Raw genomic sequence first — 15,935 nt, 5'->3', positions numbered from 1 at the left:
TGTCTTGTTTGTCCTTTTAAAAAGAAAAGTGAACGTGTTTGTTTTGGTCCAAAATTAAGAAATCAATAAACCATTTTTTAAACTGAAGCTGGTTTTGAGTGTAATAGTGACTCACTGTGTGAACAAGTCTCACTCCAGTCATCTTTTGGTCTATTATAAAAGTGTTTCCTTTTATTTAAATCATTAAAAAAAAATGAAACAAACTTTAAAAGAAAATATATTTTTTATAATATGAAGTCGTATATAACTTTAAAGAAGTTTGCATGACTTCCTTTTTAAAATGAAAGAACCTGTACCATAAAGGATCGTCTCAATGTAGTAGTATAAAGTAGTACTATATGAGTTATAAAGCAATGTCAGTGGTGATGAGATGAATATGTTTTACTGTTTTTGGTGCATCTCCACCAGAAACTTGTAAACCAGAAATAAGTGACTCATTTTTTTGATAATTTGTTGCAATTAAATCCTTTAAAATTAATTGATGATGAAAAACATTTATTCAGCATGTAGTCTGACCTTGAAAAATGAAAATTTGAGATTTTATCTAAAAACAATTACCTTTATTATTGTAATATTTATCACAGAGTAGTAATAAGTTAATAATAGAAATGGCAATCTCTTAAACCAAAAATGATATGCTTCTAAAGCAAAGAAAAGGAAAATTTGTGACAAATCACAAAATGAGGAAAAGGGTAAACCCCAAAAAAGATAAAAGTTAGATCCCCTAGAAATTGTTGTCCTTAATGAAGAACATGTGGATGTTATTTTTGATGTTTTTCTAACAGCGGAAAGAGAAAGATTTAAAGTGAAACAATCAAGTTCAAGTCTTTGATTTAAAATTAAGCAAATTCTAGGAGATATTGCACCATAAATTGTAATATACTCTCCAGGAGTAATTGCTGGGATGTTCTATTCATTAAGAAATTCAACAAAAGAAAATAACTGATCTTTTGTGGTAAAGTCCCACTCTGATAAAAATTTTTAGACCATTTATAAAAGTGGTCTCTGTGGTCTGTTAATTAGGATTTTCTTTTATAGACAAAATACATTTTAAAAAAGTGTTTTCTAGGACAAAAGAAGAAACTGCAGGCAGTGTAAAAAAATTGCAAAAAACCCCCAAAATGAAACATTTAAATAATGGATAAGTACATATTTAATGGATGTCTTAATGACAGAATTTAGCAGTATTACAGGACGCAATAAAAATTCAACATAGAAAAATGAGAAAAGATGAATAGAAAAGTCTGAAAGGTTACAGAAAAGATAGGAGGCCTTATGAGCCTTATCAGCTGCAGGTAGTGACTGTTTTTTGTCTGAGTTTGATCAAGCCAGCTGCAGTGTCTATGTGTGTTTTTGTTCAAAATAAAGTAGTAAAATAAAATGGCTCAGTTGAGAAATAGATGCAGAACAGATGAGAAGTATAAAGATGGTATAAGAAGCAGTCACTGCTGGTCTTACCAAAATAGGAATAGTTGTTGGGTCATTAATGCCGATTAAAAAAATTGAGATTTTGAGGTATATGTCACATATACCGCATTTACAAAAAATAAAGATATTGGTATCGATATCAATATTAACCGATATTGGATCAGTGGCGTAGGGCTGCACGGTGGCGCAAGTGGTTAGCGCTCTCGCCTCACAGCGAGAAGACCCCGGTTCGAATCCCGGCTGGGACCTTTCTGTGTGGAGTTTGCATGTTCTCCCCGTGCATGCGTGGGTTTTCACCGGGAACTCCGGCTTCCTCCCACCGTCCAAAAACATGCTTCATAGGTTAATTGGTGACTCTAAATTGCCCCTAGGTGTGAATGTGAGAGTGAATGGGTGTGTGATTGAGGCCCTGTGACAGACTGGCGACCTGTCCAGGGTGAACCCCGCCTTCGCCCTTCAGCAGCCGGGATAGGCTCCGGCACCCCCGCGACCCCGACAGGGAAGAAGCGGTCAAGAAGATGGATGGATGGATGGATGGATGGATCAGTGGCGGGCCGTCAGGGCCTGCAAGGCCTTCTCTGCTGGCCTAAAAATATCTGAATCACAGACTGATATTAATTATTATTTATTTCCGTGAATACGTATTCTATAATTCCAAATGCTCTGTCTTCGTCCTTTCATTGCTGTCTCTCTGGTTGCGCTGCTTCCAGACGTGTATTTTCCTATTTAAGCATTAACCAATCACATTGCAGCACCATTTGTTGCTAGGGTCAAAGAAATCTGCCCGGAGGCCTTCACAATCAGTTCTGCGGGCCCTGTAGCATAAAATAATTGTCTACCAAACTGTTGCTTCAACCAATCAGATCTGGAGTAGGCGACACCAAAGCCAGCTAGCAGGCACACGGAAACGTCAGCATTTTCACAAGCTTTGATTGGGTAGTCTGACTTTTCAGGAAAAGCTAGACATTGTTAAGCAAAGTCGGGCAACTCTGAAGCTAGCAAGCCTGTCACAACCGGGAGAAGGATTTGAACGCCACTTTCAGTCCTAACTACTAGCGGTACCTTCATTTCGGGGGCGCGGTGAAAGCGCTGGATCCACAAACAGAGGAAAGTCATCACGGAGAGTGACACAGATTTAGACTTCCACCTGTCCACTAATTACGTGTTTGGTGGACAAAACAACCTGATCAGTGCGATCGGAGGAGATCAGAAGGGAAGTTATTAAAGCCCTGTTTGTGTCTGTTATGGTGGATGAGACGACAGACGCGAGTAACGCAGCGCAGCTCGCTCTGGTTCTGCGTTATGTGACGGACACAGGTGCCGAGGAGCGGCGTGTCGAGTTTGAAGATGTTGCCAGTGGAAAGCGTCTCATCGTCTGATTTTTGGTGGAAAATGAACGTCTGGGTAAGTTGTGGCACAGTTTTGTCTGGCACGGGTAATGGAGTTCCATGACACCGTTTAGCGGGAGAGAAGCCAATACGAGGAAATCTACGAGGCCCCTGAACGCACCACGGCGCTCCTCACGCACGAAGAGGTGCAGCGCAAAATCCTCGCACGCACTACCGACAATATTATTTTCCAGACACAGACCAGATTTCAAGATCACAAAAACTGATGTTTGTCTCCCTCCTGGACCACAAGAGGCTTCAGGAATACCAGAACATTTCCCGCATGCAGCCTTTTCCAGCTTATCACAGCCACGGAACACTTTCTATCTGTGAAACGCACGGATTCTGCACGACAGAGTGATTGAAATCTTGAGGAAAGAAAGGATGGATTTTGTGTTTAAATAATCTGGATTTTTGGTGAGTAAAATTTTGCTATCTCCCTACATATTATTGAAATTTTATCAGGTTATTTTTTATGCTTTTGGTGTGTGTGTGGCAGTTGTACCTGCACTAGAAGTTTTACTGCCATAAAATAGTTAATGATTGATTCAGATGGAGCACTACTAAAGGCCTAGGTGTGAAATGCACGGCCCGCCACTGTATTGGATCTATACCCAAATGCTCAGTACCGCCCAGCCCGAGCCGGAAGAGGATTCTACGGAACCCTTGACAGGACATCCAAAGAAAAATGAATAAATTGTTGCATAAATTACCATTTTGTGGCTTTAAATTAGTCGTAGTAATTAATGATACAAAAAAGTACTGATTTGGGCCCAAATCACAAATATTTGCCCACAAAATGCATGTGCACAAAATGGAAATTCATGCCTACAGAATGCTAATTTATGACTACACGAGGCTAATTTGTGTCCACAAGACACTGCCCACTTCTCATTTCCTTATTTTATTTTTTTATATATATTGTATTTCATGTTTACTGAGAGCTCATGTCTCAACATCCAGTGTTCCTGCTTGTTAAACTACATTTTATTAAAACAAATGTTCAAAGGACGTCATTGTTCAGATTTCATTATTTATTTTTTTTGGTGAAGAAAATTCAAAGGGAACAAATGGCTTAATGTTGATAGACTAATAAAGTGATTATACTTTATTGATTAGAGGTAGCAGCTGATCAATAATGAGTAATATTTGTCCTTCATTACAAAAGCGGTGCCCCGAGGAAGATTTTATTAAATTCCCAGTTTAATAAAATGGATAATTTTCCACCAACTTTAGGATCGATTATTTCATATTTCTTCCTTCCTTGTTGCAGACGCATGTGGACGGCAAAAGGTTACAGGAACAAAAATAAAGTTCCTGTGTTTTCCTTTTGATACAGTAGCCTATTACTTTTTAACAAATGTAAACTGCTTGTGTATGGAAGAGAAAAAAAGAAAAATACAGAGAAACAGCAAATATAGAAGTATAAAGTAATATCAGCAGCGAAAAAAGAATTTGTTAACAAACAAAAGGACTAAAAAAACTATCAACATCAGTAAATCTTTAGGAATGGTCAATTGAACCACACTCTTGTGGTGTATTTGTGTGTGTTGTTCATTAAAGTCCTGTTTTTACTTTCTCTGTTCATCTTTTATTGTATAATATTTTCAAGAATTATTTTTCTTAAGTACATTTTTGAGTTGGTCTGTATTGCTTTGTTTGTACAGCATTTTTCTAAACATTTAATAAAGAATTTAGAGGAACTAAAACAACGTGGTTTGTACAGTGAGGCAAATAATCATCTGAACCCCGTGTGATTTTACAACTCTCCAACTTCGAAATTGTAGAGGAGTCTGAGATTTTCATCTTAGGTGCAAGTCTACTGTCAGAGAAAGAATCTAAAAAATAATCTGGAAATCACATTGTATGATGTTCTAATAATTTTCTTTAATTAATTTATTTCTATGCTTCTGCAGGGAATGAGTATTTGAGCACCTATATCAGCTAGAGTTCTGACCCTCAAAGACCTGTTAGTACGTCCTTGAATGCTCCACCTCCACTCATCTTGAATTAGAAACACCTGTTTGAGGTCGTTAGCTGCATAAAGACTCCTGTCCACCCAAACAATCAGTAAGAACCGAGGCGTGCAAACCTGGTGAAAAAACAAAGACTAATGTACCAAACATTGATTTTCTCAGGTGTTCAAATAAGTATTTGCAACAGTAGCAAGCAAATCTTTTTTTTTTTAAATCCCATAGTATGATTTCCAGGTATTTTTAGATTATGTCTCTCACAGTTGACATGCACCTAAAAGGAAAATCTCAGACCTCTAAATGATTTCTAAGAGAGAAAGCTTGTTAAATCACAGGGTGTTCAAACTTTTTTTTTTTTTTTTTTGCTTCTTTCTGTAGCAGCAGTCTGTGCAGCTGCAGTCAATCACTTTGACTAGCTGGGGAAGGGTAAAAAAACATTTTGTTTCACCCTATGGGGATCTGATGCACAGTGTCAAGCCCCGCCTACTTCCTGGTTGTCAACACTCTGGTTTGGTCAACAAAGCACTCCAATACTTGGAGGAGCTGCCCTGGGTTGTGAGCACACAGTGCGCTCCTTTCAGGTGCAGAAAGGGCACCACTGCTGTTTTTCTGTTTTTGAGAGGCTGTTTGGACAGATAGCTGTTTTGGCTTTTGTTTCCTGCCGCTGTCAGTGGAACAAAAGCTCTGCCAGCCACGCTACAGGCCCCCAGCGAGCTCCCTGCCACCCGTGAGACTGTATGGACAGTTGCCTTTCCTTTATATTTTACTCACTGAATTATATCTTCTTTTAGGTGCTGGTGTGTAGGTTGTGTGTGGTTTGGGGGTTCAGCATATCTCTTTATATTAGGTGGTTCTTATCCGCTTTCCACCCCACTTACTGTTTTTATTTTTATTTTCAGGTCGAAGTGCTTTTGCAGAGCGTGTTGGGTGACGACGATGGAGGTTCGTTTGTGCGTGTTTCCTGGTGTGGACCCAATTCCTTAACCTAATAATAAAACTATTGAAACTGGAACCACATCTTGGCCTGTTGGGAAGAATCTGCGTGTCCTTGTCAGGACTGCCTTTGGGTTCCCTAGACCCTGTATTCCGGGGTGGTGTTGTTTGCTTTGGTTTATTACAAATATCCCCCACTGTGGCACATTTCAATGTGTATGAAACCGAAACAAAAAAAAGCAGAAGCAGAACTCGACATTTGATGATTTCTTTGAAATAACACCTGAACTTTCGACGCTGCTCCATAGCCATGGGTTTCCTGCTCGGTCTGTGTGTTCTGGCTGTGGCCGTGGAGTTCGTTAAAACCGAGGAGACACTTCAGAACAAAGAGTTCGCTCTTGATGGAACCTTAAAGTTGAGGCCTGTCAACCCGCCGACTCCGATCACCAGCATGACGTGGAAGCATGAAGGTAACCTGCTAGTGGAGCAGTACAGCAGCACGGCTAAGCCTGAATATTACGGTCAGTTCAAGGACCGAACCAGCTTGGTTTTTTCCACTGGAGAAATAACGATATCCAAGCTAAAACTGGAAGATGGCGGAAAATACACCATTGAAATCAATAATGTAATCCAAGATGTCGGATTTCAAGTAAAATTCATCAAAGAAGTTCCTGTCCCGACGGTTGATGTGAAACCATTGGCGTGCTCCGAAACGTCGGACAGCTGTTCACTGCACTGTGAAGGAAATGTTGACAGCGCCGGAACCGTCAGCTACTTCTGGAAAGGAGGAGACCAAGACTGGAAAAAGTCAACGACAAAGAAACTGGAGATAAAGAATGACGCGGACACACGGAAGATTAAAGAGTTTTTCTGCAAAGTCGAGAACTCTGTGAGTGAGAAGGAAAGCGCGGCCAAGCTGAACCCTTTCTACAAGGAGGTGGAGGGCCCCACTGTGGGTACGGTGGTCCTGATCATCCGTGGAGTCATCCTCATCCTCGCCATTGTCGCTGGAACTGGAGGGATAGTCAGTCTGTATAAAAACAAAAGACTGGTAAAGAAGCGAAGCGAGTGCAGAAAACCCAACCTCAAGCATGACCTAGCTCTGAACCATCTTCATAACTAGCAGTATAAAACATTGAAAAGATGCCGTTGATTGTTGTTCTGCTCTGTGTGAGGTTCCTGCAAGACTACTTTTATTGTATCAGCTTCAAGACTCATGATAGAGGCTAAAGCAGCAGCAAAAATATATTTTCATGCATGAATTCTTTTCTGCTTCACAGTGGAATTGAAATGATTGAATGTGCCACTGTTCTATGACATCATCCTTAATGCACTGTTAAACACTTTTTGCGTTTGCATTTATTCTAAGACCCACACATATATGAGCTAACCTGCAACACACGTGGTCATAAGGCTTCCGTTACACAGAATTATTTACCGTGGGAATTTAACCTGAAACATGACCATTAGGTTACAGGAGCAAAGCAAAGTTGCTGTGTGTGTTTTTCTTTTTAATAAATGGTTATTACTTTTTCAACAAATGTAAACTGTTTTAATATCTTTTTAAGTTCAAAACTTTGGCGTCTAAAAGTGTACAGAAGTACAAAAGGAAATTAAGTGAAACAGAAACTCAGAAGTGTGAAAACTTCTAAAGCTGGATGTGGTTAAGACAGCAAGAACTAAACAGTAAGAACTCAACAGTAATGTTTTTTTTAGCTTCCATGAGAAAGACATTGAAAAATACATCACATAGAATGTCCAACAATTTTTTTTTCTACACGTCATAACTATTATATAACCAATTATTTTCACACCTCAGTATAAACCAGGGGTCTGCAACCTTCAGTACTCTTGTCATTTGGGTTTGTTTCTTGCCATTTACAACCCTGTAGAAGGCATTACGTCTTACTTTACCGTTGAGGGAGGAGAGAAAAAAATAAAAATAAAGTATAAATGGTGCAACCACATTCCAGCAGCTCCCCCTGTCGATGAGGCCAAATGTAACATCAGTCTGTACTTCATCAGAATCCACCAAGTCCCTTCCAGCATCATGAGGTTGCTGGTTTGGTCTGGGATATGTTGCACTCAGAACCAGATTATCAGTTTAAACAGACTAGATGTACAAGACAAAAGGACACATGACTTTATTTAAAGACCAATAAAATTTAAGGCGACACTGAATAAACCAAAAAGGAATGACAAAAGCTTCAGTTCTGACGTGGCAGCAGGTTGGATCTCTGAGGTGGAATCGTTCAAGACCTCCATCTCCTTTCTCCTGCTAGAGAAAGGAAGTTTCAATGAATGGCTCCAGAATCACAAAGCTGGTGTGATTGATCCATTTTTGACAAGTGCCGCCTGCAGCTTACCTTAAATAGGACATGATCACTCTCATTGAAGACGAGGTTCTTGTCAAAGTCCGGGTCCATGGCCAAACTTTGGTTGCAAGTGCTCATCTCGTCTTCCATGGAGTCCTGGATACAGAAGATAAAGGATAAGAAAACATGTAAACAGAAATCCTGCCACCTGCAGGCCTTGGGAATTCTGGAGGACAACGCTTGTACGTGGTTGACAGTCTGACCGGTGGGAACGTCCTGCTGCAGCTCGTCCTCGGTCCAGTCAGAGCTCTGCTTCTGCACGGCTTTGAGGGCCTGCTTCATGTCCTGCTGCTGCTCAGACAGTTGCTCCTCAGCCGTCCTGACCTGCTCGCTGCCCAACGTCTGCACACTCTGCAGCAGAAAACAAACAAATGCACCAGCAACGATAAGCTATGGATGTTATTGGTGTCTTTGAGAGAGTATTAAAGACAGCCGCTTGACATGGTCAATTGGCCATTTCCACCATTTGCTGCAAAAATTATTGTCTCATGTTCCCACTGAACAATTTGAGGAAATTCATTCCACAAATGCTACAGGCAGTTATGACAATAGACAGAGCAATCATCCAGTCTTCTTCAGCTGGTCCTACGGGGTTTAGGTCGTAGGTCATGGTTGGTCCTAAGAAGTAATGCATTCTGATGTCGTGAAGTCCAGGTTTGACAGTTCAGGTACCATGTGGTGGAGCATTATCATCCATGAACAGAAAGTGTGGTGGTGGAACGGGGGAATGATGATGGTTCTACAATGTTTGCAGGAAGAACGTGCAGGAACGCCAGGTGATGCCTTTTCAAACTGTTCTGCCTCCTCCTCCAAAGTAAACCATGTTGACCTCGGAGTATCGTTCACCTCACGTTCTCCAGCAACACTCATGACCATCATTTGTGTAAAAGGCAGACACTCGGTGAACAGGACAGTAGACCATTACTGCATTGTCCAGGTCACATGGTCTTGTGTTCACTACCAACATTCACTCAGCTCAAAAAGCCACCTCTTCAGAGGAGATTTTGGAAACAGAGGCTTCAGCTGAACATGAAAAATGCCTTAAGACATTTAGGCTGTGGAATTTTGGTTAAAACCTTCACATTCATAATACTGGAAAGGTTTTTCTTTTTTTAATTAAAAAAAAAAATTGTTCGGGGGGGCTTCAATGGAGATGACTGCTAATGACACTTTGAGACTCGTCAAGTGCACCTGCAACATCTGACTTTACCAACCCGAAGGCGTTCTGTTGCCAGGTGTCTTAGGCGACGAGTTTTCTTGACCCAATAATGAACATGAAATGACTTCTCGTCCAAAAATCAGCTTTTTTAACCAACAGAATGTTGAAATTCATCAATATGTATATGCCTTTAACACATTGAAAAGGTTTCTCGGATTTTTTGGTTTTGGTCACAAAAATTTAGACAGTGAGAGTATTATATGGAAGAGGCCAAGTGATACAGTTAACCTCAATTCCAAAAATCCAAGCTGATACAAGTGCTGTGTACGGCAGCCACTGGGTTTCTCACAATATTCCTAACTTATTGGAAGTAGTGCATGTTCATCTACCTAGAGACTAAGGACAGAATCTAGTAATTACTGAAAAACTAACAGAATCTACTGCAACATAAGAGAGACAAAAAATGAATCCTCCAATTGGAGAAGCTGTTTGGAAGCACATTGACATGTGAACTTGACAGTCTGTACCTGCTGGACTGCCTGAGCTTCAGTGGAGATGGCCCCCGTCACGGCCAGGAGCTCCTGGTTCTGGCGGTCGGCGTGCTGCCTGGCTCTGAGGCTCCACTGGAGGTCCCGCTCCACCAGACCTGCAGTCACAGCAACACTGATCTGAAACCCAAACTCCACAGGAGGGGGGACTTCTTTCTAAATTCTAAAGGGAAGGTTTTCAAGGTGCTAAATGGAATCAGTTCTGGAAAATGAATTACAATTGTGAGGGAGTTGTGAGTCTCAGAAGTGAAGATTGGCAGGACTTCAGAATACTTTAAATCAATGACCCTCAAGGTCAAACTTTAAAAAGGAGTCTCATCAAAAGATTTATGGAAACAGGAGAAATCCTACTGAAAAACTACTGTATTTTCTCAATGCCCTGTAGTTGGAACCCAAATAACCCCATCAGCTCTCACAATAGTGACATTACAAACGATCCAAGAATATTCCAGAACTCCCACAGTCCTTTGTGGATTAAAGTCCAGAAGAACTGGGCTCTCCCCCTGTGGAGCAGGACTCGTTTTGGACTGCATCACTGTGGGACAGATTTCTGCGGTTGAGTGTTTCCAAATGTGACATTGTGGTTCATCATTGTCACCATATTCTCCAGCTAAAGGAGAGGCTCCGGTGTTCAAGTCAAAAGAGCATCTCTACAGGTCAGTAGATAGTGGTGAATATGGTTTACAAGTTAAATGCATTGAAGGAACCATAAAGTTTTCAGAGTTTCTGAGCATCACATGCCTCACCTCCCAGACATTCATTGTTTCATCACTTCAAATTAAAACATTTTAGGAATCGGTTTAATCAGCTAGTACATCTAAAGATTGAAGACAGGTCGTACCTGACACGGAGCTGTAGCCGTCCATCTCCGTCAGAAGCTGCAGGTTCTCGTCTGCAGTCAGACGCAGAGAAGAGGCGATGGAGGAGGAGGAGTGGAGGACTTGGGCCCGTCCTGAAAGCTGATCCTCCACGGAGCTGCAGCCGCTGCAGATCAGAAAACCAGACGGTCACAGACGTTCAGACACCAGAGGAGAAATCCTCAAAACCTTCAAAGTCACCTGCTGATGCTCTCCTGGAGCAGCAGCACTGGAGTCTGCAGAGCTCTGGAGGCCGAGTGCAGCTTGGTCAGGACCTGCATGGACAGCAGGGTGAGCTGGTTCTGCAGACACTGGATGGTGTCCTTCATGCTCTGAAAACAAAGATGGCTGCTTCAGTTCTCCAGTCAAAAGATCTGCAGAATCTCATGTGAAACTTATTAGTTAATGTTTGTGTGTAGAAGTGAAGCTCCGCCCTTTTATTGCTCTAAATGAGCTTCTTCAGGAGTTCCTCAGGGTCGACCCAAACAGGCTCCAGTGTCTTACCGCCTGTTGTCGCTCCTGCACTTGTTGGATCTCCTTCTCCAGCTTGTCGTGCCCGGCCTGCACTGCATCCAGACCCAGCACGGCCGTCTGCCGCAGACCCACCAGCTCCTGGACCAGACCGCCGAGGAACCCGCCCACCTCCTTCATGGCCTCCACCTGGCAGGAAGAGGAGGAGCAGTTCTCACACCAGTTTGAATGCAGGTTTGGTTTTTGGTCCAAAGATGCTGAATATGAACTCACCTGAGAGGCCAAAGCTCGCTGAGTCTCCACCGAGGATTTCAGAGAGTCACAGAGCTCTTTGACGACTGTCAGATCCATCAGAGTTCTGGTTATCAGGACGTCCTCCATGTCCTGCCGATATTCCTCCTGAAAAGAACAAATGCAGTTTAAGGCTGATTCTCACAGCAGCTCCATGTTGGAGCAGGAAGCAGCCACCATGTCCACCAAAGGATTAGTAGAAAGAGAGATACTGGAGGCTATACAATGGATTTAACTATTCACTTTTATTAGAAACTTTTAACTTTTTTTTAGCCAATTTCAGAGTTGACTTCTATGACATTATTTAGCACTGTAAACCAACTTTTCACCTTTTTATTTTTTTAGTCTGTGACTAAATTAGTTTTTTCAAACTGTAACTTTATGGTGTTAAAACAGATTGATTTTTAATTTCTGAACAATACCTTTAAGTATTAAAATTATTTCTTACAATTTCCAGATTGTAGTTTTTTTATCATCTCCTTCCAAAAAGGCATTGGGGTATGTTGTTTTGTTTGATTTATTATCAATTAAACCTTTTAAATTGTCCCAAGTTTTACATTTAATTAGCTTTTAAATTTGATGTAACATTTAGTACTTTGTGTAGTAATTTAGACTACAAGTGTAAACTTCTTGAACTTTCTAACCTAAAATTGTTTTATTTTAATATAAATACAGGCTTTAACCTTCAGACATTTTTCAACCAAACTTGTTGTACTGAGGTCATCAGGAGAGCTTCTCACCAGCAGCTGCAGCAGACTCTCCTTGTCCTGCAGACACAGCGCCTCATGCTGCTGCAGCTCCTCCTGAAAGCGACCCACGCCCTCACTGACCAGCGATCTGACTCCGCCCACAAACGACTCCATGGTGGTCATGGCTCCTTTCACTGCCTCCTCATTCATAGTAATCAAACCATCTGGAAGAGAACAGAAACACAAAAGTTTCAGTGGTTTCCAAATCCTCCACATCTCCTGCAGTAGTTTCACATTTATCTGAAAATTACATTTAGACACAAATTGTAACATCTTTTAGAATATTTCCATTTGTATCAACATAAAACTTTTTAAAATAGTGTTGTGGCTCCACAGTCAAAGTTCTTGTTGCTGAAGGACAGAATTAAGCTCAGGTCATCACAGACAGTCAGAGACGGCCGTTTCTGGTCTTCCTCTCACCGATGGCCTGTGAGCAGCTGCTCAGCATGCGGCTGTGTTCGGCTCGGTGCTCCTCATAGCAGCGCAGCATGGAGATGAAGGCACCATCCATCCTCTGAGCGAAGCTCTGCTGCATCTGCAGATTCAGAGCAGACCATCAGTCTGGTAAAACAAATGCAATGCTGGATAGACTCATGGATCAATCAACATGAATATATCTTTATCTGAACCCAATGAACTGCAGAAAATAGATGAAAAAATAAAAAAGCTTCGAGTTTCACAATTTTGTTCTTCAGATTAGAGATATTTTCATAGCAACTCTAAATTAAGTTTGATTAGCTCTTCCTGTGGAGAATCACGTGTTTTTTTTTTTTTAATAATGGTTAAAAAAATGTCTTGTCTCATTATTGATTGGGTTTCAGGTATTCCTATAACAGAAGGAATGACTAGAACCCAGGTGCAGAGAGAACTCCAATTTGACCCAGGAATCCACTCAAAACTCCACAAAGTAGGGGAATTAAAACGAAACACCTCCTAAGAGGGAAAAATGACAGATTTAAAGAAGAGCAGAACAAACACAAACTCAAATACCAAGCAGACCTCAGTGTTGGCACAGAAGTTAGGCTTAGGAAGCATGGTGGATCACCCCCACAGGCTGAAACCTAAATAGCCACTGATTACTAAATACAGGCAGCTGCACAGTCCTCCACCAGAGCCACAGGGGAGGAGGGTGGAAACATCCACCAGGGGCAACAACTGAGCGGCAAAACATAAGGAGCTGGTTAGGAACAATAAAATGAACAACTATCTGTGTAGTTTCCTGGTTTTAATGTTTATTAATAAATAAAAAAATTGTGTTTTTGACCGCAGTTGATCAAAATTTTGGACAAATAAAAACACATTTTCCAGCCTTGAACAGTTTAGTTAAAAACCGAACTGAAAAATATATTTATTTAATTCCCTAACGAATCATCTAAATCCATCTTTCATTGAGGATTTACGGCCGAAGTTTTCATTTAAATAAATCTGGATGACGGGACCATCCTGGTTAGGGTATTGGTACCTTCTGAAGCTCCTCCTCCATGACAGTAATCTGCTCCAGTGAGCGGTGATCTGTGACGTCATGCTCCTGAAGCACAACGCATCAAACCAACTCTGACCTGAAGATGACTGGAGGAAGCTCAAGAAGGCCACCTCCAAACAGTTTTCACTAAAACTCAAATCCTTTTTCAACAAACTGAAGCATCATCGCCTCCTTCAATTCAAAGAATTATATCTGTTGACCTCAAGATGCTGGAATTTAACACGAGGCTCTCTGGTGTGAATTTAATTTAGACTTTTCTTAGCACGAAAAAAAATCAAAGGCGTAATGAATAAGGAGCAGACAAAAAAATACTGTTTGAAAAATACTCCAGTCAGGCCGCAACCTCCCTGCTCCGCTCCATTCTGATCCATGCATGTCTCTTATTTCCTCACCTGAGCTGGCATCTGGGGATGTGAGGGGCTGTAAGCTAGCGGGAGAGTGTGGAAACAGAGAGTTCTCACTAATGGGGAGGGGTAGGGGGGCGGAGATGCTCCGAGCCAACAGTCCTGCCCACAACTCCTGCAGAGGGTCTAAGACCTCTATAGTTCAGGCTCACGATCTGCTTCATGATCGCACACCCTCCAGTTAAAAGGTATAATTTTATGAAAACTTGAGACTAATTTGACTTCATAACATGTAGTTTGATGGAGCAACATTTCACAGTGAAACTGGTGGTTCAAAAGGTGAGAATTATTAGAAAAAAAAGGATTTTTAACAATAACGATTAAGAAAAATAAGCAACCATGACAAATAATATAATTACAAATAAAACAACAAGTAAGTGTTTTTCAAAGTGTGTATTTCCCAATAAGTTTTTGCATTAAATCTATCCTTTGTGGAGTAACTAAAAATGCGTATTTCTTTGAATTACTTTTTACCCTCTGTACTTTTCCTTTTTTGTACATATTATTTTTAGATTAATTTATTTCATTTTAGGCATTCATTTCAGTAAGAATGAACCAACAAAAAAAACCCTGAATTGCTATGAACTGCTTTTTCTTTCACAAAACTCTATTGTAAATGCCAAGTATCAAACAAAAATATCATTATGCATTGCACATTAATCAAAAAAACAAAGAATAATGACATAAAAAAATAATAATTAAATTTAAAAAGTCCAAAGAGTCCAAAGGGTAGGAATGAAATAATAAAAGTACTTAATGGGTACATATATAATGATTTATGATAAAACATTACTAATTTGACATTGTAACATGTTGGGAACAAATTTCACAACATTTTAAAGCTTTTCGGTTTTTTGAAAAATCAATTTATTCAACATGTAGTCTGACCTAAAAAAATAGGAACATTTTGGTTTTTTTTCTAAAAACTATTACATTTGTTATTGTAAAATTTAGCAAAGAGTCGTGATAAAAGTGCTTTAATAATGTAAACGGCTCACTCTTAGGTTCGCAGAAGTCAAACAGAACATGCTTCCAAAGCATAGAAAAGGTGAATGTAAATTTGAACAAATAAATCACAGACTGAAAAAAGGGCAAAGCCAAAATAAGAGTACCGGTATGCATTATGTCAACATTGGATTTAAATATTTTTCAATATTTTTTGCAGTGTAAAACTAAAAAAATTAAAAAAGGACATAGTTTCTGCAGAGAGACAATAGTTCATTAGAAACTCGCCTGAGTTGTGAGAGAGACTGTTGGTGCGCAGTGAGCCTGTGTTCATTTCCTGTCACCCATCTGTTTACACCCTTTAACAGCCCCTCACACCCCAACCAAACATTAGTGGTGCAACAAAAAATGGTGAGCATTATCAGAGCTCTCCAGTCATACAGCTGGGATGACAGCTCAGACTTAAAAAACAAAGACATAAATTGATCTATTTTTCTACAAGCGGATGCAGAATGGAGAGGTAGTGCCCCCCGCCCCCACATGTTTTCCAATGTCGAAAGAACAACCTTTGTCAAACTTATTTTTTTCTAATCCTGAATTACAATAATTTGTATAAAGCAATAGTCGGAAATGGAATATTGAATTTATTTTTCTTTATAAATGTCCTCCATCATGTGGAAAATGCCATAAGACCTTGTCAAAAAAAAAATTCATCAGAGTTGGTCTATAGATAATACCAAAATAATACGATCTTGGAACTAAGATTTAAGCAATATTGATGTATCTTTATATAGAAGATCCTTGTTGTTCCTGATTATATAATTATGAGGAGAGAAGTTGTGTTCCTGTGAGAAAATACTGTAGTCAAAACAGTTCAGCCTCCTCACCGCTTGGTGGCAGTATAGCGATAAATTCAAACCGCCAACACCCG

General features: G+C 40.4%; 1 protein-coding gene across 3 annotated transcripts; it reads right to left on the bottom strand.

Moving 5' to 3' along the window:
- Window positions 1-7,842: 7,842 nt before the first annotated feature.
- Window positions 7,843-13,326, bottom strand: LOC112161484. Of its 3 annotated transcripts, none has more exons than XM_024296632.1 (11): window positions 13,172-13,326; window positions 12,593-12,707; window positions 12,164-12,336; window positions 11,406-11,531; window positions 11,166-11,321; window positions 10,863-10,993; window positions 10,646-10,788; window positions 9,784-9,902; window positions 8,301-8,448; window positions 8,089-8,193; window positions 7,843-8,000 (listed from the first exon to the last, which is right to left on the bottom strand). In XM_024296632.1, the coding sequence occupies exons 1-10, from the start codon at window positions 13,205-13,207 to the stop codon at window positions 8,132-8,134; spliced, it is 1,209 nt and encodes a 402-aa protein (XP_024152400.1). In that variant the 5' UTR covers window positions 13,208-13,326; the 3' UTR covers window positions 7,843-8,000; window positions 8,089-8,131. The 3 variants fall into 3 exon arrangements, with proteins under 3 accessions (XP_024152400.1, XP_024152398.1, XP_024152399.1); XM_024296630.2 differs by having other exon boundaries at window positions 13,163-13,279; XM_024296631.2 differs by having other exon boundaries at window positions 7,843-7,997; window positions 13,163-13,279.
- Between the last annotated feature and the right edge of the window lie 2,609 nt (window positions 13,327-15,935).

The sequence above is a fragment of the Oryzias melastigma genome, linkage group LG15 (genome assembly GCF_002922805.2).
Source record: "Oryzias melastigma strain HK-1 linkage group LG15, ASM292280v2, whole genome shotgun sequence".
Lineage (NCBI taxonomy): Eukaryota > Metazoa > Chordata > Actinopteri > Beloniformes > Adrianichthyidae > Oryzias > Oryzias melastigma.
Note: the sequence above shows the minus strand (reverse complement) of the source record. Positions and strands in the feature narration are given on the sequence as shown.